Source organism: Magnolia sinica, chromosome 3 (genome assembly GCF_029962835.1).
Source record: "Magnolia sinica isolate HGM2019 chromosome 3, MsV1, whole genome shotgun sequence".
Lineage (NCBI taxonomy): Eukaryota > Viridiplantae > Streptophyta > Magnoliopsida > Magnoliales > Magnoliaceae > Magnolia > Magnolia sinica.
In genome coordinates this window covers 8,179,490-8,204,309 of record NC_080575.1, presented here as the reverse complement: position 1 = coordinate 8,204,309, position 24,820 = coordinate 8,179,490, and the positions used below count along the sequence as shown (strand labels likewise).

The following is a 24,820-nucleotide window of genomic DNA, read 5'->3' as shown; positions in this document are numbered from 1 at the left end:
GATCCTGAAAATTAAGTAGGTTCAAGTGTCAGGTGGGCCACACCACAGGAAAAAATGGTGATTGACCATTAAAAACTTCTTATGGGCAACAAAAGTTTTGGATCAAGCTGATATTTGCGTGGTCCCTTCAATCATGTCTTTTTGACCTTATCAACAGGTTGGATGGCAAATAAACATTCGGGTGACCCCAAGAAGTTTTAAATGGTAGGTATTAAATCACAAATGTTTCATGTAGTGTGGTTCATATAAGTTTTGAATCTACTTCATTTTTTTTAATTCCATAAAATTATATTTCAAAACGGATGGACGGCGTGGATTTAAGGAACATACATCAAGGTGGGCCCCACAGTAAGGGATCCACCGAAGCCGCGCCCCTCCTCTCGGACCACAAAATTTCGAATCGGGAAGATCGTTGGTTTCTCCCTTCATCCTGGTCTGACATGAACGGGTTGGATGGCATACAAGCATCACATGACCCATGGGAAAGTTTCAAGTGTGCACCCCATCCTCACTGTTCCCTGTCGCGTGGCCCACTGGAGTTCCAGATCGGTCCCATTTTTGGAATTAGGCCCTAACATGAGCTGCCTCAAATGATGGACGGTGTGGATGTCACACACATCCCAGTGGGCTCCACAGCTCTTTTGTTGCCCGGTCTCCTCAATTGCAGGAAATTCGAATCTCACCAGAACTCTTCACACACGCTGTGTGTTCGGTCATCTCGACGGACACGCCTCGATATTTCCGATATTCTCTCGCTATTTCCCTCAAATGACCCTGGTCGTGGCTCGTTTCTTCTCATCTTAGAAGAAGGAAAAAAGAATGGCACTTTCTTTCCCAAATTACTCTTCGTCTTCCCCTTCTAATCTTCCGTCTCCTTCTTCATTCAAGCATCATCAACGTACAACACCTTCTTCGATTCTATCCTCCCAGAACTCCTTCCGCCATCGATTTCTCAAATGGGTCTCCATCCAATCCGCCAAAAATCAAAACCTCAATGCCGTTTGTATGCAAGAAGGTGAATTTCTCTTTCTTTTTTATTTTGGTTTTTTGTGAATTGGGTTGTCTTTATTTCATTTTCGGATGCTCAGTTTGTTTGTTTTTTTCGTTGCTGTTAGATTTGTTGTTTTGTGGGAATTGATACGATGCCACTGGTTGTATGGAAATTCCCATGCAACCTAACTAGCTGTTTATACATGGGAGAGAGGAAGGTGAATCAGGACCGTTAATTTGGTGTTTTACCAAGTTAAGAAAAATGGGCAGATTAGATAATCTGTTGACAGCCTAGGATAAAATGTGGATAAATCTGATGGGTAGGAGTGTTTGATTGATGAGGATTTTGAAATGTGGGCCATCCAGATTGCATAGATAAAATCTCATTAATTAAGAAGCTTGATTAAGCTTTGAGAAGTGTATTTTCATTAATTAATGACGCAGGGAAGAGTGTGAAAAAGTGAAGAGGAAGATCACAGTCTTTCTCAAGTGATTAAAATCTTCCTGGAGTGATTGAAACCTTGAATCCACAAGAAAATAAGAGAAATTTTGGGTATTTTACTGAATAATGTGTAATATCTATGATTTTTCGATTACACCACTAATAAAGAAATAAAAATTAAAACCCTAATCCGAAATGACCCAAAATAGCAAAATTCTAACCCTCATAGAAGTCCTAATTTGACTAGAATAGGACTTACTAGGGCTGAAAGTCGGGAGGGTTGGGTCGGGTTGGTGCTCAACCCTAGCCCAAAGCAAGGTTTCTGTACCTCAACCCTAACACAACCCAACCCAACCTCGGGTTGGGAATTCTCAATCCAAGCCCAACCCAAGTGGGCTCGGTCGGGTTGGGAATTCTCAATCCAAGCCCAACCCAAGTGGGCTCGGTCGTGTTGGTCGGGTTGGTCAGTTCGATACATGATAATATTTTCATTATTACATTAGTCTATTGTTTTTCAATACACATCTTATTTTTTCTATATATAGTTTTATTAATTATATATGTAGTTATTTATAGTAAAGAACTTCATTTTTTTTCTAAACAAACAAGCTAAAATATAGGACAATTATTTCTTTAAAAGTCATGTTGTGTAGCACGCAATCTATTTGGGAGAGAAAAATCCGGCATATCTTATTAGCTTGAGTCATCGGAAATGATGTGGACCAATGAGACCCAACAACACTGGAATTTCCTATGCCTTCAACTCAAACAATTCACACTCAATTATAATTTATTAGTAACTTATATATTGATCGGGTTTGGGTTTGGCAACCCAAGACCTCAACCCGAGCCCGACTCAAGCTTTATCGGGTTGGTGTTTGTATAGCCCAAGCCTGATATCAAACTCGATACATCCTGCTCGAGCCCAACCCAATGTCGGGTTGGTCACGGGCAATGTTTGCAATATCGATACTATCGGCCGATATTATCGGTATCGCAGTCCAGCGATACGAAACCCGTCAAAAGATACCAAGAAATTTTTATTTTTTATTTTTTAATTGTATGTAAATATCTGAAAAAATTGGGAAAAAAATTAAAAAAGAGAGAAACCTTCAACAATGTTGATTTCTATACCTGTAGAAGAGTTTGTGCTGATCGGAAGCTCATTTAGTGGGCCATTTGAATCGAAGTCGTAGGAAATTGATTTCAGAAGTTTGTAGGGAATTGATTTCGAAAGATAATGTGAAAAAAATCCAGAGATTTGGGAGGGAAATTAGGGTTCTAAGGGGCTGAAACCCTCTCTGCTACAAAATAAGGCTTTCAAGCCTTTTCTATTGGGCGGTCGGACATAGATTTCATGCGAAAGACTTCCGCACATGAAGTACTTGCGCTGGGATGCTAGGTGGGGCCCACTGTGATGTTTGTGAGAAATTCGCCATGTCCATCTATTTTGCAAGCTCATTTTAGGACATGCGACCGAAAATGAGGTGGATCCAAAACTCAGGTGGGCCGCACGAAAGGAAACAGTAGGTATTTGGTGACCATCGTTGAAACATTTTTATGGCTTAAGAAGTTTCGTATCGGGATAAGTTTTTTATGTTTTCACTTCATCCCAGTGGTAATGACCTCATAAACGGTTTGGATGGCATATAAACATCAAGGTAGATCCCAGGAAAGTTTCAATGGTAGGAAACTCTTTCCCCAGTTTTCCCTCTCGTATGACCCACTTGAGTTTTGGATCCACCTCATTTTCAGTTGCATTTCCTAAAATGAGCTTGTAAAATGGATGAATGGGGTGGATTTCTCACAAACATCACAGTGGGCCCCACCTAGCATCCAAGCTTAGGAACTTCCTGCTAAGGCCTTTTGCAGGAAATCCACGTCCAATGCGGATTGAAAACCTCAGAGACAGACGGTCCAGTCAGAGGCTACATAGGGCCCACCATGATATATGTGTTTTATCCACACAGTCCATCCATTTTGATAGGTCATTTTAGGGTATAAGCTTAAAATGTAGTTAAATATAAGGTTTAAGTGGACCATATGACAGGAAGTTGTGGTGGCAATGATATCCACCGTTAAAGCTTTCCTAGGGGCCCATTGTGAATTTTATTTGCCATCCAATATGTTCATAAGGTTTGACAGACCTAGATGAAAGGAAAACATAAATATTAACTTGATCCAAAACTTTCGTAGCCCCAATTTATTTATTTTTAATAGTGGCCATTCAATGACCACTTTTTCGTGTGGTGCGGTCCACCTCGTTTTTGGATTTGCCTCATTTTTTGGCACATTCACTAAAATAATATGCCAAAATGAATTGACGGTGTATATACACAATATTATGTCGAGGTGGCCCCACAGTCATGGCCCCACCATTTTACGTAAATCCTCTGATGTGGTTCACTTGATCTTTGGATCTACCCCATTTTTTTTCTCAGGCTTTAAAATGATCCAAAAAAATTAATGGACTTCATGGATGCCCACACAATCTGCTTCATTTTTTGAGCCAAGACCTATCAAAAAGTAAAACATCAATGTTAGGAATTAGAGAGTGGATTAGGCGAGAGCCAATACTCACCCAAGACGGTGCAGCCCTTAATGGGGGGCCCACCTTAATGTATGTATTCTGTATTCTTGTCGTTCATCCATTTTTCCAAATCATTTTAGTGTATTATCCAAAAAACGAAGCACATCCAATTATCAGGTGGACCATACCAAAGGAAAAAGTTGTGATTGACTATTAATGGGCCACAAAAGTTCTAGATCAATCTGATATTTATTTTTTTCCCCTTCATCTAGGCTTATGTGAACTTATCAACCGATTGGATGGTAAATAAGCACTACGAAAACATTAAGGTAAGCCCTAAGAAGGTTTTAATGGTAGGGCCTTCAATCAATAATGTTTCCGATGGCATGGTCCACTTGATAATTGGATACGCTTCATTTTTGGTATGGTACCATAAATTAAGGTGGCAAAACAGATGGACGATGTGGATACACGTCTTGATGCATTTATAAATGTTATGCAACATATTTGAATATAGTTGTTTTAGTTCAATCGGACAATGCATAACTTAGGACACTATACAAAGGAAACATATTATGTGCAAATTTTTTTTTTTTCGAGATTTTATGATTTAAAAGTGTGTATTAAGGTCATTTTTAATAATCTCTGAAGTTTCATTGAAAAATTCAAACGTTTTCCCAATGTTTCCCTATGTTTCCCAAAAAGTGCGATAAATTACGCGATACAAACGATATATCCCGTGCGATAACTGATACGTATCTATATCCCAAGGGTACGATACAGTGCGCGATACCAATATTTCGAACACTGGTCACGGGTCGGTCGGGTTGAACCCGCCCAACTTTCAGCCCTAGGACTTACTAGTAAGGGGTCATATGGCACCATGGATTTGGGGGAATTTCAAATCCCGTGGTTGTTTGGCACCATAAAGTAACTGGGGGTTTCAAATCCCCTCAAAGAGGGGGTTTGAAATCCACGGTGAAAGCTTGGATTACATCTATATTTTTTCCAAGAGTTGCATGTGTCACATGTGTGTCACTAGACTATTAATCTATTGGACATATGGCCCACTAATGATATCCCAAAATAATTAGATTATCAATTGCATCACTATAATTACTTTAAAACGATGATCAACGCCGTCCAAACATTGTCCATGTAAATCAACAGTTAAAAATCATTGGTTAGTCACTCAGACGTGATCTTGTGCTTGTGGCTCATCAGAGACTCAGAATTTCATCATTTTCGAGTAAAAGTATATATTTGTGCAGGCTTATTACAACCATTGTATCAAACATTATATACGTTCACTAATTAAAGATATTAAAGTTGATTTAATAATTAAATTCAAACCCCTGTAAATATACTATCCATAACTACTTTTAGATTAAAGTTGATTATGAATCTAGGGTGCCAAACACAATAGGAGGATTTCAAATCTAGGGGGTTTCAAATTCAGGGGATTCCGAATTTAGGGGAATCCCTCCTCCCAAGTAGGCCCTAAGTTTTTGCCAAAAATAGAAAGTCCTAAATTAACCTTACTGGAGGATTTCTGACATAATTACAAGTAATTTCTAAAAAAGAAGGAAATTCTAAATCTTTATAAATAAGGAGATATGACAAAAATCAGAATTACTAAAAATAGTAAAAATTTCTGAAAATCACAATTTTGAAGAGCAAGCGTCCGTTTTCTCGCGAAACGGATAGATGTAACCTACTATGTGGGTCGGTTGACCTTGGATGGCCCACCACATAAAGATCGATAGGTCGTGCATCCTGTAATGCTACTTGGATAAAAAGTTATGGCCAAATTACAGTTCACACTTAGAACGTCAATTTCCCCTTATCCAAAATGAATTTCTTTGAATTGGACGCGCTTGGGCCCAGTTACGTCATGCCCTACATAGGATTGGGCCCGAATTTGCTGGGTTACTTTTGCTTCCGTTTGGCCTACTTTTGGTCCAACCATGCTGGGAATGTATCTATCCCACATCCCACATCAGTCCCCTCTACCTATAAAGAACTCGTCCTACATCAGTCTCCAACTTGGCTCATGATACTCATAAAAGTCTGTCACAATAAAATTCCGTGACATCTTCATGCCCTTGGGAGGATCAACAACATAAGCGCCGATCTTCTTATTCCTTTGCTTTTTATGTCCTGGTTGGAAACTCTCCTCATGCAGGTGAACTAGTACATTATCACCCACTTCAAATACCTTCTGGTGCCGATATTTATCAGCCTCTTCCTTGGCATTAGACTCCTGTAACTTTTTGAGCGTCAACAAGACTAGCACAACACGGATTCATGCTCTCCCACACTAGACCTTATAGATCAATTCCTCTACTTGTTCCTACAAGATTTCACATTCTTTTGGACTCATCTGATAATGTGAGTGATTAGGTAGACTTATCCTTGTGACAATATCAATGTGATGTTGTATATCCCATATGGGGGACAACCCATTAGGTATAATCCCCCTGAACTCCTCCAACACCGGTTTCAACTTCTTTATATTTCTTTTCTTTTTTTAAATAATTCATTGATCTCTCCCATCTCCTTAGATTTTTTGACAAAATCCTGTACGGTTACAAGACATTGCCCCTCCACTTTAGAAGCCTTGCATTGGTTCTTTGTTCTCACAGGGGCGAGGATAATCTTTATACAATCTTTAGCAAAAATAAAAATATTATCCCGGCCTATGCGTGGCATCAACATTATAATGCCATGGTTAACCAAGTAACATGTGACAAGCTTCCATATCGATTACGTCACACATTACTTTATCCTTATAATATTTACCAATGGAGAAGGCAATACAACATCGTTCAATAACCTTTATTACACTGATCTCCTTGATCCATCCAATTGTGTATGGAGAGGGGTACTTATCTGTCTTCAATTGTAGGTTTTCCACCAGTCTTTGACGCGATATTCTCACCGTTCCTGCCATATATGATTAGATCACAAACTTTTTATTCACAGTGCACCTTGTTCGAAAGATATTGTGCCACTATGGATCTATCTCCTCCTTTGGTATGTACAACAACTTCCTCATGATCAGAGTGGTGGCCTATGATTTACCATGATCGGATGGTGGCTTACGATTCATCACCTGTTTCATACCATGAATATTATGACCGCAAGCTCCATCGCCAATCTCATGTTGCTTATCATTATGAACACGAGTCTATCCTCCTAAGGCTTTCGTCAAACGGTCAATCACCACTTGCAATCCTTACATGGTTGTAGATTCTCCTATTGGAAAGTTATAAACGTTGTTTATTGTCCTTTAGAGCACCATACTTGGAGTTGTTGCTCAAACCATTTTTAGAAGCCATCGAATCCAGGAAAATCCTCGCTCTGATACCAACCAATGCAGGGAAGAGCGTGAAAAAGTGAAGAGGAAGATCATCGTCTTCCTCAAGTGATTAAAACCTTGCATCTACAAGCAGAGTTCTCGAATTCACAAGAAACTAAGAGAAATTTTGGGTATTTTATTGAATAATTGGTAGTGTCTATGATTTTTCGATTACACCACTAATAAAGAAAAAAACCCTAATTTGAAATGATTTAAAATACAAAAAATTCTAACCCTAATAGAAGTCCTAATTTGACTAGAATAGAACTTACCCGAAATGGTAAGTTTTGCCAAAAATAAGAAGTCTTAAATTAACCTGATTGGGGGATTCGTAGATGATTACAAGTAATTTCAAAAAAAGAAGGGAATCGTAAAACTCTCAAAGTAAGGAGATAAAATAAAAATTAGAATTACTAAAAATAGTAATTTTTTCTAAAATTGCAATTTTGAATAGGAAACTTGTGTTTTCTCAAGAAACATGTGTTTTCTTGTGAAACAAATGAATGTGACTCACTATGTGGTCGGTTGACCTCGGATGGCCCTGTACATAAAGATTAATAGGTTGTGCATCCCCTAACGATACTCGGATAAGAAGTTATGGCCGATTTATGGTTCACACTTCGAATGACAATTTCTCCCTATCCGGAATGAATTTCTTTGAACCGGATACGCCTAGGCCCATTTACGTCATGCCCAACATAGGACTGGGCTCGGATCTACCGAACTAATTCTGCTTCCGTTTGGCCTTCTTTTAGTCCAGCCATGCTACGAATGTATCTATGCCATGTCCTACGTCAATTAAGCTCTGCAAATTAAATTCTCATTAGCTAAGAACGAAGAAAGTAGCTTCTCATAACTAAAGAGGAGCCTATTGTCTTTGTTCTCACTCATCGAAGCAACCCAATACATCATCATCAACATCATCATCATCTGAGTCTTATTCCAACTAATAGGGATCAGCTACACAAATCTTGTTCCTCTATTTTCGCTTAGGTGTGCAACTTGGGTCGGGTTACCACAACCCCGATTGGGCCAACCCAAACTTTGGGTTTGTGTTAGGTTGGAATTGGGTTGAAAATCCTCAACCCGACCTAGGTTGGGTTGGGTTGGGTTTGGGTGAAGGCCTCGAGCAACCCGATTGAACCCAAACTAAACCTTATTTGCAGTACATATACATGTGGGTTATGATTGAACACATGATATAAATGTAAAATCATGGCCTAGATAGAAAATAAGGCTCATGTAAGTTTAACTTGCATGATTAGCGAACCACTATTATTTTTGGTCCATAGAATGTTTACATTGCACTACTTGATGAATGACATGGATCATGGGCACGTGTGCCACTCGTCAACGTCAATGATGTCAAATGGCATGGGTGATCCTTTGTGACACAGGGGACCTCTGCGTATATGCAGTCACATAATTACATATGCTGTCACACAAGTCTAATGTAGGGGCATTTTCACATCGGGCTCGAGTGGGGTGGCTTGTGGGATGCAGGGGCACACTTGGGGTGGGTGGCCCGTATAACACATGGATTTGGGGCCCGTGTGAGGCAGAGCTCATGGATTTGGGGACCACTAGGGGGCGGAGCCCATGGATTTGGGGCTCGTAAGGAGGGTTCGGCCAAGAACCTAACTCATGGACTTGGGGCCTGGGCTATGAGATAAATGGATTAATTCGCCATACTTTATCAGTTTAAGCTTTTAGAGCAAGTGGTTAATTGTCTTGCATTAAATTGGTATCAAAGCGGGAGGTCTCGTGTTCGAGACTCCTCACCGGGGGTGATTAATGCGGGGGCATTTTCACACCGGGCTTGAGTGGGGTGGCCTGTGAGATGCAGGGGCACACTCTGGGTGGGTGGCCCGCAGAACTCATGGATTTGGGGCCTGTGGAGGTGGGTGGCTTGTGTGAGGCAAAGCCCATGGATTTGGGGCCCACAGGGAGGTTTCGGCAGAGGATATAACCCATGAATTTGGGGCCTAGGCTATGAGATAAATGGATTAATTCGCCATGCTCTAACAGTTCGAGCTTTTAAAGCAAGTGGTTAATTGTCCTGCATCAAATTGGTATCAGAGCGGGAGGTCTTGTGTTCGAGACTCCTCACCGGGTGTGATTAATGCGGGGGCATTTTCACACCGGGCTCGAGTGAGGTGGCCTGTGGGATGCAGGGGCACACTCGAGGTGGGTGACCTGCATAACCCATGGATTTGGGGCCCGTGTGAGGCGGGTGACTCGTGTGAGGTGGAGCCTATGGATTTGGGGCCCACGAGGGGGCGGAACCCATAGATTTGAGGCTTACGAGGAGGGTTCGGCCGAGAACTTAACCCATGGACTTGGGGCCTGGGCTATGAGATAAATGGATTAATTCGCCATACTCCATTAGTTTGAGCTTTTAGAGCAAGTGGTTAATTGTCCTGCATCAAAGTCCCTTGAATTTCTTTTTTTGGAAAAAAAATTAGAGAAAATTCGAAAATTTAAGGGAAAAAAATGAAAAAAAATTATAAAAATTTATCAAAAAGTACTACTAGTGCAGGTTACATCAATTAGACTATTAGACCATAACAAGTCAACTAACATATACTTAAATGAATACATTTACTAAAAAATGTGGAAAAAAGCATGAGAGAGAGAGAGAGGCAATTATATATTTGTGTTAAGAGAGAGAGACACTAAGAGAGCAAGTAATGGAGTAAGGAATATAGGGAAGAGTGCCTACTTATAGGCAAAAAGGGAGAGAATTGTTGGGACATTATGCAATTGCATACTGAGTATGCAATGGCATGATCACATAATCATGGCTTATGCGGTCACATACTTCTTTTGTGTGACCGCATAAAGCCAATGGTCCAAAAACTGCACATGCCACTATGGCACATGTGATTGCATATGACAACACTGGTCAGAATCTCTCATGAGTCCTCTACCCCCTCACAATAGGTTCACTTCATTGAACATTCATGAGTCATGACTCTATCAGAAAGGCTGGAATCATCTCAATCTGTTTTATGTAGTCCACACAACTCCCAAGCTTTGTGGGGCCTGCCATGTCTTATGTGTGACATCCACTAGAAAACACTCCATTGAATGTGGAAGGCCTGTGGTAGTGGAAGATCCAAGATCGGAAATCAAGTTTCTCAATAACAACGTCAGTTCCAGAGTTGTTAAAGCACATTTGAGAAGTCAAGGTTCCAAAAGAGGCTTGAAACTTGTTTATTGCATTGTTCTCCCAAGAAAATGACACTTAATTAAAAATAGAGAACAAGACCGAAGAGTGAAGATTTTCAGAGAAAATATTATAGAGATTAGCTCGAAGAATGACTAAGAAGAAGAAAATGCATGGAATGCAGATACCTTATTTGCAGAAAATGTCTCCTATTATTAAGAAAAAAGAGCACAATACCTTGATATCGATCTTAAAAAGTCAGTTCAAACCAGGTGGAAGTTGATGGTTCTGCATCATCTACCTTGAAGAAGGAGAAGATCAACCAGGACTAAGATTGGAGAGTTAATTTAGGGTAATTCATATCACCTGATTAGCCATATGAGTAAGTTCATGAAGTTACAGAACTACGAAGGAATTGAGTTTGGTAATGTGTAGTTGGTCTGTTCCACGTAGCATCCCACCTTTTTCATGATGCTTGTGTCAGTTCTCACGGTGGTGCTTGCCTTTTGCACAACGTATTTGTCCTACACGTGACACAGATCTGTTTGTAAGGTAGCCCTTGGTTGTAGGGTCCATCTAACTAGCTGCTGCTGCTCCTTTGAATCCCCGCTTTAGACTCTTGCTCTCTCTCTCTCTCTCTCTCTCTCTCTCTCTCTCTCTCTCTCTTGCTTCCTACCTACTTTTTTACATCCTGAAAGAGTGTCCTTTCTCTTGCACCTGAATTTGTTGCCACTTTGTGCAACTATAAACTTATCTACAACTGTTGTCGGTCATAGTTGATTTGGTTTTCTTTTAGCTACTTGATTACCTCCGCATTTTTCTTCCTTTTGTTTTGTTTTGTTTTTTGGTTTTTTTGTTTTTTCGTTTTTTGGTTTTTTCGTTTTTTTTTTAATTTTTTTTAATTTGTTTTTTTTTAATTTTTGGTTTTTTATTTTTGTTTTATTTTTGTTTTATTTTTTTTCGTTTTTTGTTTTTTCTTGTTTCTTGTTTGAGGTATTTATTGTTCTTTTGTTTATTGATTTAGGTTTTCTTTTAATGCTAGTTTTTTTAATTCTCAACTCATTGGCATTTTGCTTCGCATTATTACGAGAAAATGAATCGACGTAGTGCACCTTATAGTTGCATGAAGTGTGAAGCGAATTGGCAATAGATTTTGGTGCTGGAGTGGGGAAATTTCTGTTTCGAAAAGTTCACAAGTAATAAAAGGCTAGAAAGCAGGACTACAAGTCTGATGTGTGATTTGAGGCTGGAGGGGTAGCTGGATAGAAGACATTTGCAACTAAGAGTGCACTTGTCCTGGGTCATTGTAGCAATTGTGATGGGGACATCACGCGCACTCACACCACCACCCCTACGTACGTACATACGCAGGAGGACCCCACCATCGATCTGGCTCGATGATGACATCCAGGGAGGGCCTCCTAGCTCGAAGACAAGTTTTGGTTCAAAAAAAGTAGGCCCGATAGTAAAAAAAAAACCTATCATGAGATCTCATGATCGTGGCCTACTCGTCGGATTGATTTCATATTTTAGATTTTGCTTATTGTTATTATTTAGAACATCGTGAACGCTTTAGATTTTTCTGTTTGGTTTTTATTTTAGTTTACTTCATCGACAAGTAATAGGTTGCGCACATGGTGCGAGTTTTTTGGGTATAGAGTTTTCTTATAAATAGGCACCCCTTGTAGCTTTTTTCATTGATTGAAGATTAATAAAAATTCTGTGTTTTTCTACTCTCTGAGTTGTAAAGCCTAATTGGGTGCGAAGCCCTCCCTTCATCGAAGGGTTAACTACCGTGGTGCGAAGCCACATCTATCCCGATTCGCCCCCATCCATCGCCATCTCTACTACCCATCTTCTACCATCCATTCTTCTCATCTCACCCTATCATCTACACTTCGAATCAATCATCTATTACAGCAATTCTCCTCCCCACAGCAGAATTTCAGAATCTGGCCCTACAGGAGAGTTGAAACTTTGGCGGAGCACCACATACAAACCGCACATCGGATCGAGCTGAGATTTGAGGGTTTTGGAGTCCATCCCTGGCCGACCAGGGCCAAGGTGGCCTTTTTCTGAATAGTAGGTCCCACACACGTGCGGTTGGGATCACACGCACATACGTCTGGGCCATTGTTGTTGTCCACACGTGCGGTACTTCTTTGGTTTGTCTCTCTCCTCTCTTTCACTCCTCTTTCACCCAAAATCCCTAAACCAAACCCTAAATTACACAAATCTCCAATTTTATGCCCCTTTTCTTACCCTAGGGTTCCCCGATTTTGAATTTCTAAATCCCTTGGATTAGGGACTGATTACTATGCATGTGTGGATGATTATTTCTTATCTTTGAGTATCGTTTGGTTCATAATTTTTATTGATCTAGCCCTATCATGTGTAGGCCTGGACCCGCATAGATTCCCCTTAATTGAATGGTTTGGACTTTCATGTGGGATATGGAATTTGTGTAATTGTTTCTGAACTAGCGTGATCTTAAGCCTAAAATCTTGCTCATCATATTTGAATTTCATGTCCTGCATCAAATTGTCCTGTTTTTGTGCAGCACACGGGATGTTAAATCTTTGCACTATACATATGTTACTAAAGCTCCTCTTTTTCCTTTCTTTTTTATTTTTTATTTTTAAATTTGTAGCCTTCTTAAAATTTGTGTTTTTTTTTTTTCCTTTCTTGTTTTGGAAATTTTCTTTATTCATTGGTTCAATTTCGATTTATCAGATCCCAAATCGCAGTTTTTAGTTTTTTCTTTTAATTTGAATTCTCATTAATTTTAACTTCTTGTTTAAAATTTATCACCACCATTTTATTTACCATCAATTTTCAGTTTTTAATTGATGAGACGAGGGATGGGGTTACGTAAAGCTAGAACTATGGAGTATGGAGGAATGCTTTAGAATCTAAAGGTTTTAAAATTTGGTTTAGACTAAAACGAAGTATATGGAATGCAATTTTAATAACAATAGGAGTGGAAATGAGGAATTAGTTAAGATTACTGAGCAAGAAGTAATCCAAAATGACCATTTTCAATAATTTAGAAGAATGGAGAGATTGAGGAGGATGTCGCTAAGAGAATTAGAATTGGGTGGATGAAGTGGAGATGTGCCTTGAGAGTTTTTTGTGATCGCTGTAAGACCAGCCATGCTTTATGGGACACAATGTCGGGCATTCAGGGGACAATTTATTCATAAGATGAGGGAAGCTGAAATGGGGATGTTGAGATGGATAAGTGGCAAGATAAGGAAAGATAGAATTAGAAATGAATGCATATGAGGGAACTTAGGAATAGCACCAATAGGTAATAAGATCAGGGGAAGTATAATTAGACAGTTTTGCTTGTACATTGGAGACCAAGAACTGCACCAGTTGGAAGGAGTGAGAGCTGGTTCAAGTTGGAAGGCTCTAGAGGGGCAAGTGGAAGGGACAAAAGGACGTGGGTGGAAGTAGTAAGAAGACTTTATTACCTATGGTTTAACTGAGGATATGGTCCTTGATAGAGTGGAATGGTGGAACAAGGTTCTTGTAACTAACCCCAATTAGTTGGGATAAGGCTTAGATGATAATGATTTGCTCATTTCTCATTTTTGAGCTATGTATATCTTCTTCTTCTTATTATTTTTAGATCTCATTTGGCTGCGTGTTTTTTATTTTATTTTATTTTCCTTCTCTTTTCTAGATGATAAATTTACTGTTTTGTCATTTTTGTATGAGTACTGAACTTTCCTTTTTAAAATGTTTGGTTAATTGGTCATGTCTTCTTCTCTATAAATCTCATTTGGCTACCCTTTTCTTTCATAAATTGCTGGGACTAAGTGTTAAAGCTTCATTATTTCTGCATCCAATCTTGAATTTTTCTTCCTTTCTTTCTTTCTTTTAATGTTTGGATCTCTTTGAAATGGGTAATTTGGTGTCATGCAATAGCAACAATTGCAGCCTTACCTTCAAATGAAACACTCAAGAAATTGAAAGATAGGTCATTGCCATTTGCACCTCCGGAGGAATGCGGAAATGTAGTTGGCTTTAGTACTGGCAAGGAGGAATGTACTGTCAGTATTACTGTGGTTGGAGCATCTGGGGACCTTGCAAAGAAGAAAATATTTCCTGCTCTTTTCGCGCTTTACTATGAAGATTGCCTACCCAAGGTCTGGTTTATTCTATTTCGATATTCTTTTTCCTTTTCGACCAATCCACTGATTTTGGTTGAATAGAATAATGGCATTTTCTATGTTATGATGAAATCTGGATGCAAGAGATATACGGATTTGTGTCTCCACAGCATTTTACGATCTTTGGTTATGCTCGGAGTAAGATGACAGATGCCGAATTAAGAAACATGGTTAGCAAGACTCTTACATGCAGAATTGATAAAAGGTGATGCCAGGCACTCATATCTTATCCTTTTAGGAATTTGATAAGAATTATTATACAATGCTTTGTTCAAACCTGCACCACTTTATTTGGGAGAGCTCTAGGTACAGGGGCTACTTTTCCTAGATCCATATCCTTCATCTGGTTGTGCCCACTGTGGATGACTGATGGACAAAATATCTCCTTCATTAAACAAACACAGCATTAACTGAATGGATGTTTTATTTAAGCTGTGCATAGATAGGCAGTATTGTACTTTTAACCATTCATTTGCAGACTAAGCAATCGGATGGTTGAGATTGTCGAAAAAGGGGTGTGAGCATCGCTTAGCTGATTAGTGATGCAAATCACTGAAGGCTGTCCCCTTCCCATATGATATACTGTCTGGATTAAGATGGTACAAGTTCACATCAAGCATGAGGAATGCTAATATGCCGCTTTTCATCATAGTTCTTTGCAGCCCTTTCACAGTGCATGTGGCATACAAGAGTGGTGATTGCAAATTTGCAGCTGTTGCTCTGGTGGGTCACCACATGGATATGCCATACCCTAAAAAGGAAGGGGATTGGACTCTGGTAGCCATACGAGCAGTGGAAAAGGAAGGGTTAGGGGAACAGTCCACATTCAATGAGCAAAACTTACAAAGACTAGATGGTGAGGGTTTTCCAATCACTTTGATTTTTGCCTATAGCTCATCCAAAGGTGGTCCACCAGACAATGTCTGGAAAACCATATGTATTTTCAATGCATAACATAAAGAGGGAGCTGCTTTATAGACATTTTATGATGAAAGCTGCATGTTAGCATTCCCTCGCCAGGCATCATATATTCCCACTTTGATAATGTGGTTCACTCCAGTGGTACCAGTACCACCGTAAGCTTATGGTATTGCTGGGCAGATTTAGGGCCCACGTGATGTATGAAGGACGCCCAGTCCATCCATCAGATGCGCGAGCACATGTTATTGGGTAGAAAAAGTCAGCCCGATCCAACACTCAGGAAGGCCACAACACGGAACAAGTTTTTTTTTTTGCACCAGGGCCCACCTGAGTTGTGAAACAGTCTGATTTTGGTCCAGTTACTTCATCCAGGCAAGGTGAAGAGTCTGAATGTCCTGGATTTCAGATATACTACACGGTGGGCCCCTATTCAAATCAATGGCAGATGTCTGCCCTCAACTTTTTCCCAGTGGTGTGGCCCACCTGAGTTCTGGATCGGGCTTCACACACACACACACACATATTAACAGGGCAACTCGAGATCATGCATCTGATGTGGGGGTTGGATGTCATGAATACATCATGTGGGCTCCACTTCTGTCTGGCATGGCTGTAGCTTATGGTGGTACCAATACCACCGGAGTGCGTCCCTTTGATAAATTCCTTCTCTGGTACTTACTGCTAACTTGAATTCAACATGTAGATTGCTTTGGTGTTTTATCATGGCAGAAACTTGTTTTGGCTTCTCATAGTGTTATCCTGTGCTGTGTTGATTTTTACAGGGAAAATTGTAGTGAGAAGATGAATCAGTTTCTTAAAAGATGTTTCTACCATTCAGGTCAGTACGATTCCGAGGAGCATTTTGTGGAGTTAGACCAGAAGTTGAAAGAACATGAGGTAATGTGTGTGTGCTTCAGATACTAGTTTGCTTTTCCTCCATCCTATTGAGATTTTTTTATTTTTTATTTTTCAATTATTTGATGATAGTTAGCATAATGGTTGAAATATCCTGTTATTGACACTCTTATGTTCAATGCTTTTTTCATTTCTATTTGATTCATTGTGAGATATCGAAATAAGTTATTCTGTATATCATGAAGATGTTGTTAAGAAAAGGGGTGCATTTGGTTGGACCAAATAACATGAAATTTCATTATATTTGGTGTAACAAAATGCACCACCAAATATCATGAAATTTCATTGTATTTGGTGCAACCAAATTCACCACCAAATATCATGAAATTTCGTGCAACCAAATGCACTCAAAAAGAAAAAGAAGAAAAAAGGACTTCGGTTTAGCAAGGTCTTTTTTTTTTTTTTTTCTAGCTTCATCTTTCAAACAGGCTTAGTGCTTGGCCTGGTGCAGCATGTTTTCAGTATGCCCCTGCTCTGGTGAGTTCTTCTGGCTAATGTGGCATTATGAACCTAACCTTTTCTTCTTCTTCTTCTTCTTCTTCTTTCGAAAGCAACTATAAGAGCTACCATCATGTAGAGTATCCCAGCTGATGCAGCTGGATGTTGTTCCTGACGCTGAGACAGCCAATGGCAACGTGGTGGTGGTGAGATCACTGCCCGACTGGGAAAAAAAAGATAGCTCGCATGGCTCTTTGAGCCTTTCTGTGAGACTTCTGTGCACCTGGATAATGGCAAGGATGACCTTGCAACCAGTGGAGATGATTCATACCAGGAAAAAAAAGAAAGAAAAAAGAATCTTTATTCTCCAAAAACTGGCTTCATGGCTGCCCATTTGGTCGTTTAAATAAAGTCCTCTCCATAATAGGAAGAGTTACAGAAGTCTCTTGTTAGCATAAATAAAATAAAAATCCTATATACTTGATTAACAGCTAAGCATGACTAGTATCTAGCTCTTGGAAGGAAGGGAGGGAGGGTGGGGAGATGCAGTTGGATGGCTCCTCATCCTTTGTTTGCTGTCTCCTTGATGCTTCCAAGGAAGAATTCCCGTTTATTCTTCCATCTCTGCTAGTTCTTTACGGTTCATTTGGATGTGCAACCGAGTGGAGCTCCAAATGTCAGTCTAACTTGACTGTAATTTCCTTGGCACTCATATTGAGCATCTGGTCTCCGAATTGCAATGTTGTTACTTTTGCATCGGACTGGAAAGGAACACATGTTCAATTTGAGGGTCACTTCCTCATTTTGAATATTGGGGGTATGCCATGTGCAATGCACATGGAGGGATAGTAGGGGAAAGGAGAGACACGGAGGTAAAGGGTGCAAATACAAGCTACACAATAAGAAGAACATTTTCAACGGCGGGCAACCCATCTTCACTTTTTCAGTGCTGTAGCCCACTTGAGTTTTAGATCTGCCTTGTTTTCATGCTGATGACCTATCATGAGATGGCACACTAGATTTCATATAGTCATCATGGTGGACCCTCATGTTGGGTGGCTACACGTGGAGAAGTGGAAAGCAGGTTAATCGCATTAAATCCAATTGCTTTTTGCAGGTAATCTAAGCCATTTAAAGGCTTATTGCAGGTGAAATATGAACCTTCCTTTGCCAAGCAGCTACATTTTTATGACAGTTTTACCCTCTAATATCCTTAGTCCCTAAGACTAATTGTGGAAGCAAAAATGTCCGAAAGCTGCTCGTGTTATATACGGTGTAGATGCTAGGAAACATCATTACAGTTTGTAATTTCCTATTGATTGAACTGAACTTTCCCTATTCAATGGCCTGTGTATCCAAATGCTGCCTTACTGTCGGAAACTTTCCAATAAAATTGCCATGAACTTCGATCAGATAAATATTCCAACATATTTTCGAAGGACCAGCTTGGACATCCAATTTCTTGTTGCTGTACAACAATTGTTTGTGAAATTTGAAATTAGGCATTTAATAGTTGTTGTCTTTTGTTAAAATTTAAATTGGTTTGCTTATTTTGGTTCACAGTTACCAGGAATGAAAATTGTCAGTGTCTTGTTACTGTAGTCTTCATTTGTTAACTGTCAACACAAGTTTGGTTGCTGATTTTCAACGAACATGCCTGCTGTCTGTGATTGCGAAATGCTTTCCATCTTTGATTGCTGAGATCTGATTGGTTTAAATCCAGATCGGTGTTTAGGGGTGCATTTGGATCATCGATAAATCCAATTCAGTATAGAAGAAATGACCAAAATGAAGGTGGTTCCTTTTTAATTCATTATGACAAGAAAACCCCCTGTTGGACTTGGAATGATTGTTAAGTTTGATTTGCGTGGTAGTCCATCATTATGAATGGGATGGGGTTATTTCCACTTTGCTCCTTTCTGCTTTTTTGAACCAAATTATTGTAATTTATTCAAATGAGCTATCCAAACGTCACCAATACATGGCAACACTTTCTAATGCTAATAAGAGTACAGGCTGGCAGAATCACGAACCGGCTTTTCTACTTATCAATTCCACCAAACATTTTTATCGATGTGGTGAAATGCGCTGGTTTATCTGCCTCCTCTTCCAATGGTTGGACAAGGGTCATTATCGAGAAACCCTTTGGCAGGGATTCTGAATCATCTGCTGCTTTAACGAGAGGCCTGAAGCAGTACTTAGAGGAGGATCAAATTTTCAGGTGGGCCTTCAAAATCAGAGCTATTACTTTCTTTTAAAAAATGACCATGGATTATGCTCCACATGGTTGTACCCCCCTAAATGTTGTTTGTGGAGCTGCCCAAGCATAGCTGATATGCTTGGCATGGAAAATGGAAACTGCACTAAAGGCACTAGCATTTGTGTGCCTTTTCTGCCCTGAATCACAAGTTGGATAAGAAGGGGAAGGTCCTGTTCTTATCCCAACCTGGATTGACCTACAGCATTTTCTGTCAGCCTTGGGAACCTGGAAGACCCAAATGTATTCTTATGTGCTGAGGGCCTGTTTGGATTAGTAAAAACCAAGAAGTAGATGAGGAAAGGAAAACCTCGCATTTGAGGAAAACTGTGGAAGAGGAGAAGGAAATCTATTTACTCAATTGTCGAGTCTTCCACCAATGAGGGAAACCATCTCATCCAAGGAAATCTACTTCCTTTTCCTCAGTTGTCTTGATTTCCACCAATCCAAGCTGCCCCCTAAGTAGGGCTGTCAATGGGCTGGGCTCGGGCTTGCCAAATCAAAATTTTGAAATTTGGGCTGAGGCCAACCTCAGGCCCAACCCGGCCCGTTGACTGCTCTACTACTAAGTTTGCTTACTCACATCAGATTGATGGAGGGATTCAGCACACATGCTTTAACATGGCACATGTGCATAAGATCCAGGACATTCGACAAGTGCAGACCATGAACATGCCCTAGCCCAAAAATCAAGCCGGTTTACTCATCAGGGTAGGTGTTACCCACCTAATGATCAACACCAGCCTGACTTTTGGGCCAAGGAATTTATAATGTGGGGCCTGCATGGTGAGTAGCTTAGATCTCTCACATGTGCTGTGTTGCCATTTGTGAGAGGCGAGCTGCCAAAATGTGTTCTTGCTCTACTGTACGTAGCTTTAGCCCGCTTGAATTACTTGTATATTTATATTCTGACAAGTGATGATCATGTTTCTACAGAATCGACCACTATTTGGGGAAGGAACTGGTGGAAAACATATCTGTACTCCGCTTCTCAAATCTTCTTTTTGAACCTCTATGGTCGAGGCAGTATATAAGGAATATGCAGTTCATCTTCTCAGAAGATTTCGGCACTGAAGGCCGAGGAGGGTAAGCTTCGCTTAACGTATCCGTGTTATCTATAGATTCTATACTATTTGGGAAAATGTTGTATATTGCCATTGCCAGAGTCCAGAAACTGGCCACATCTCAGTTATTTATGAGATCCTGACCCTTCATCAATAACAGTGGGATCATTTGATCACTATTGTTTTTCATCTATAGACCCACTTGGCAGGGCCCGCCTGAGAAACGGTTAAAGTTTTCATATGCCACGTTTAAGGTTTTTGTATGGTTGACAGAAGTTCTGCTCACTGATGCATACAGACATCGGGCTTATACAGCTCTGGAACCTTTTTTTTTTTTTTTTTCTTTTGTTTTTTGTTTTGTATTTTTTGTTTTTTTTTAAAGTAACTTCTTTCGATTGGTTTGTTTGCAGCTATTTTGACAGTTATGGGATTATAAGGGACATAATGCAGAACCATCTGCTTCAAATACTTGCATTGTTTGCCATGGAAACTCCTGTCAGCTTGGATGCAGAAGATATCAGAAATGAAAAGGTTGGTGAGATTAACACAATACAGGGACTTCAAAGAGTTTGATTTTATTTGCATGAAATTCCAGAGTATGGATCAATGACTCAGCAACTCGGACTGACTCATGGTACCAAACTGGATCTGACTTGACTGAGTCCTAGTTGACTCGGACGAGTCGCATCTGACTCAGACAAGTCAGCAACCCACATTCCAGAGCCCTGCTGTGGCTACTCAAGAGGGTAGGATTCTGAGTCCTCTCTGTGAACATCTGAGCTCAGGCTGTACATTTGGGGGCAAGAGGTGGAGGGATCCACCACGTATATTCCATTCCTTAGAAAATTAGGCTGTTTCCTTTATCAGGGGAGCAAGACATGTACAAAAAATGTTGTTGGCGGTGGAACCCACCAAGTGAACACCGAATTGTGCACACGTGTCAGATTTGCATGATTGCAGAGGATGGCCAATTCAGAATCCTATTCTTGTGAGTGGCCATCACATTTATATTCTATTTAATTGCTTGATATCTGTCAGGTGAAAGTTCTACGATCTATGAGGCCGTTGCAACTCGAAAATGTGGTGATTGGGCAGTATAGAAGCCACACAAAGAATGGTGTAACATACGCAGGTTATGTAGACGACAAGATGGTGCCTAAAGACAGCCTCACTCCAACATTCGCAGCGGCTGCCCTTTTCATAGACAATGCAAGATGGGATGGGGTGCCATTTCTTATGAAAGCCGGGAAAGCATTGCATACTAGGAGGTATGTATGAAGAGAAATGCAAACCGCAGTCAATCATGCAACTGCACATTGCAAGGGACTTGTGGCTTGCATGTGCCTACAAGGCACCTGTGCAAGATCTAAGCCATTCATTGGAGTCCCACCGGGCTTTTGCTAGGGACGAAAATCTGGCTGGACCATGCTCATCAGGTGGAACCCACCGTATTTATGCTGGCCAAAAAATAGTATGGGTAGATCATCAGGTGGGCCACAAATGCATGTTGAATGTGGATCGGTCATTCTTTAACTGTCCATTGTACACGTGGCATCCTGACGAGCACACTGGCCTGATTTTTGCCAGGGACCTACACATCTTGCGCAGCTTATCTTGCCCCCAGGTGCTGTTTGGCCAATGTGAGATGTACCCCATGAAAAATGGACTTGTGCAGGTGTACTTAGCGGGACTCATGTAAGAATTAGTTGGTATGGGTGCGTTTGGTTGCAACAAATCTCATGAAATTTCATGATTAATCAGTCCATTTTGGTGCAAAATTTCATGAAACACGCCCATATAGAATCTTTATTTGGGTCTATTTACCTTCAAAAAGGAAAGGATACTACTTTTCAGCTTTAAACTGAGACAATGCAAAAGATTGAAATCATCTTGTTTCCAGGGCAGAAATCAGAGTACAGTTCCGGCATGTTCCTGGCTCTTTATACAAGAAGAGTTTCGGGAAGGACCTTGATCAAGCGACTAATGAGCTTGTTATTCGAGTGCAGCCTGATGAGGCAATTTATTTAAAGATCAATAACAAGGTCCCTGGTCTTGGGATGAGGTTGGACCGCAGCGATCTGTATCTTCACTATGCAGCAAGGTATGGACAAACATGAGCCATTGCTTGGAAGATGAGAGCTGATGAAATGAACTCAAGGCCCACTTGGTAAAACTGACATTTGTCTCTTAATTGCTACCGTGGCGCTTAATTGCTACCGTGGTGCTGTACATGTGCCGTTTGGCAATCATGTCAAAGATCTTAGCAGTTCATCTATGTTCCCTACTAAGGTGGTAGGCCACATGCCAAAAACTGCATGAATCAGATGATCAAAGAGATTGACAGGAGATTTTTTTTCCCCCCATTGAATATTGACTGTTGGATGTATCTTTTCCTAGCCACCCCTTGTATTTCTCAAGAGTTCTTCACTGTGGTACTAGGATCACTCAACCAGTGTGATTTTCGGGTGTGCCCCATCAGCAGTAGGATCCAATAGATGAATGATCCAGATCACAAACACATGTAACTAACTCGGTAATATCAAATGCTGCTGGATTATCAATCAAAAGGGGAAAAAAATAAATAAATAAAAATCTTTTTGATATTGCTGGATCCTCTTAATTTGGAAGTATTATCAAACATGGCCAGATCTACTGCTATTTTGCCTTGTACCAGCATTCACTGCATTGGGCAATCTCAGCAATCTGATCCCTGTAGTTTGTCCCATTGGCATTGGCTTGGTTTCTTTTTAACTGTCCATTTTCAGGCTTACTGTCAGATTGCTAGGATTGTCCGGTGTGGGAGTTCCGACCTAACATCGCCTGTCCATGGCGGACCTGCCAGGGAACTAGTCTAGATCACTGAAAGGTGGTCCCACCTGTATGGAATGCTGGCCCAAATGAGAATACTGTAAAATTCAGGCTGAGCGTTGTATATTCCATCTTTTTTGTATTGATACTATAATAAGATGATCTGGAAAAACATATAATCTTTGCCAATATGGATCATCTCCCCCCCCCTCCCCCCCCCCCTCCCCCTCCTGATTTTCATGCCAAGAATGGCCTGCATTGATAAATAGCCCAGATCTCAGTACATCCAACTAGGTCCCTCTTCATTTCACTGGAATGAAACCATTTGATAAAAAAAGAGGGTGTTTTGGTAGCTCATCAGTTTTCTTCCTGCTGATTGATCCAATGGTATATGAGAATCTTCATTGGTTATGTGTAGATACTCAAAAGAAATACCAGATGCGTACGAGAGGTTGCTGCTTGATGCGATCCAAGGAGAACGGCGGCTGTTCATCAGGAGCGATGAGCTGGATGCTGCATGGAAGCTCTTCACGCCATTGTTGAAAGAGCTGGAGGAGAAGAAGATCACTCCCGAGCTCTATCCTTTCGGAAGTCGTGGGCCAGTCAGAGCTCATTATCTCGCTGAGAAGTACAATGTCCAGTGGGGCGACCTTAGCACTGAGCATGTTCACGGTTGACATTTTTTATTTTTGATTCATTTGAGATGTATGAGAATAATTTTCATTCCACTTGTATGGACGAGTCAAAACCAAGGGTTGAGATTTCTTTAAAACAAGGGAGAGAGATTTGATTCTTTGGGCTTCTGTAATCAGAGATGATAAGGGAGAACTGAGAATTTTGGCCGCATTTGTTTAAATTGTTTCCCTTTTCTAATGTTTGTTACAGATCTTCATCCTTTACAGTGTGCACATGTGAGGCCTGATGATCCAGTGATCAAGACCATTGATCTGATGGTCTTCACTTTGGGTGTGGGATACCTTGCAAAAATATATTCTAAATCTATTTTTAAACTTTTCTGTTGAATTAGTTTTTAGCAATCTGGTAGAATTTGGGGAATCTCCCATTCTCGGTGAAGATCAATTATCTCAATCATAAGATCATGGACCCCACAGATTCAAGGCAACACCATGATTTGTGTGCATTAGATGCTTTCTCATATCTTTAAAGGTGCCTTACACAATAATGAGTTTCACAAGGGTTTCAATAAGCATGCTATTTATGTCAAACGGAATGATCATGGTGATGTATTGTTTATCTTTGTATGCTGAAAATATAATCTTCATATGCAGCCTCTTTGTTATGATTGATGAGTTTAGGAACGCCAGGGTTCATGAATTTGATATGACAAACATAAGATGCATGGGGGGCATTATGCAGCATTTTTGTTATGATTGATGAGTTTAGGAAATCTAGGATTCATGAATTTGATGACTGACATTAAGACACATGGGGGGCGTTAATATATAGTTGTATCACTTCTGTTAAACAAAATAGTTTAGAACCTTGTTCAAAGGATACTTATTATGTATTGTGATTTTTTTTTTTTCAAAATTTCTATGTAATGACATCTTTCTTCTTTCTTCTTTCTTCTTTTCTTTTCTTTTCTTTCTTTCTTTCTTTCGTTCCTTCTTCTCCTTTTTTTTTTTTTTTTTTTTTTTTTTAACATTTCTTAAAGTTTCATTGATCAACTGATTTCCCAATGTTTTCCAAAAATATAAAAATATCATGCGGTGCATTAGATATATAT

General features: G+C 40.1%; 1 protein-coding gene across 4 annotated transcripts; it reads left to right on the top strand.

Moving 5' to 3' along the window:
* Positions 1-557: 557 nt before the first annotated feature.
* LOC131239442 (glucose-6-phosphate 1-dehydrogenase, chloroplastic-like) lies at positions 558-23,946 on the top strand. Of its 4 annotated transcripts, none has more exons than XM_058237140.1 (10): positions 568-1,015; positions 14,426-14,646; positions 14,781-14,875; positions 16,374-16,488; positions 18,960-19,165; positions 20,138-20,287; positions 20,688-20,796; positions 21,304-21,533; positions 22,166-22,366; positions 23,492-23,946. In XM_058237140.1, exons 1-10 carry the CDS (start codon positions 820-822, stop codon positions 23,748-23,750), a joined length of 1,782 nt encoding a protein of 593 aa, XP_058093123.1. In that variant the 5' UTR covers positions 568-819; the 3' UTR covers positions 23,751-23,946. The 4 variants fall into 4 exon arrangements, with proteins under 4 accessions (XP_058093124.1, XP_058093123.1, XP_058093122.1 ...); XM_058237139.1 differs by having other exon boundaries at positions 575-1,015; positions 14,438-14,646; positions 20,676-20,796; XM_058237138.1 differs by having other exon boundaries at positions 577-1,015; positions 20,676-20,796.
* Positions 23,947-24,820: the final 874 nt, after the last annotated feature.

Excerpts from the sequence above, each read along its gene's own strand:
- LOC131239442 (XM_058237138.1), top strand. The coding sequence starts at position 820 with ATGGCACTTTCTTTCCCAAATTACTCTTCGTCTTCCCCTTCTAATCTT. Across the intron at positions 1,016-14,425 it reads TGCCGTTTGTATGCAAGAAG|CAACAATTGCAGCCTTACCT; the intron begins GTGAATTTCTCT and ends GTCATGCAATAG. Across the intron at positions 19,166-20,137 it reads GAGGAGGATCAAATTTTCAG|AATCGACCACTATTTGGGGA; the intron begins GTGGGCCTTCAA and ends ATGTTTCTACAG.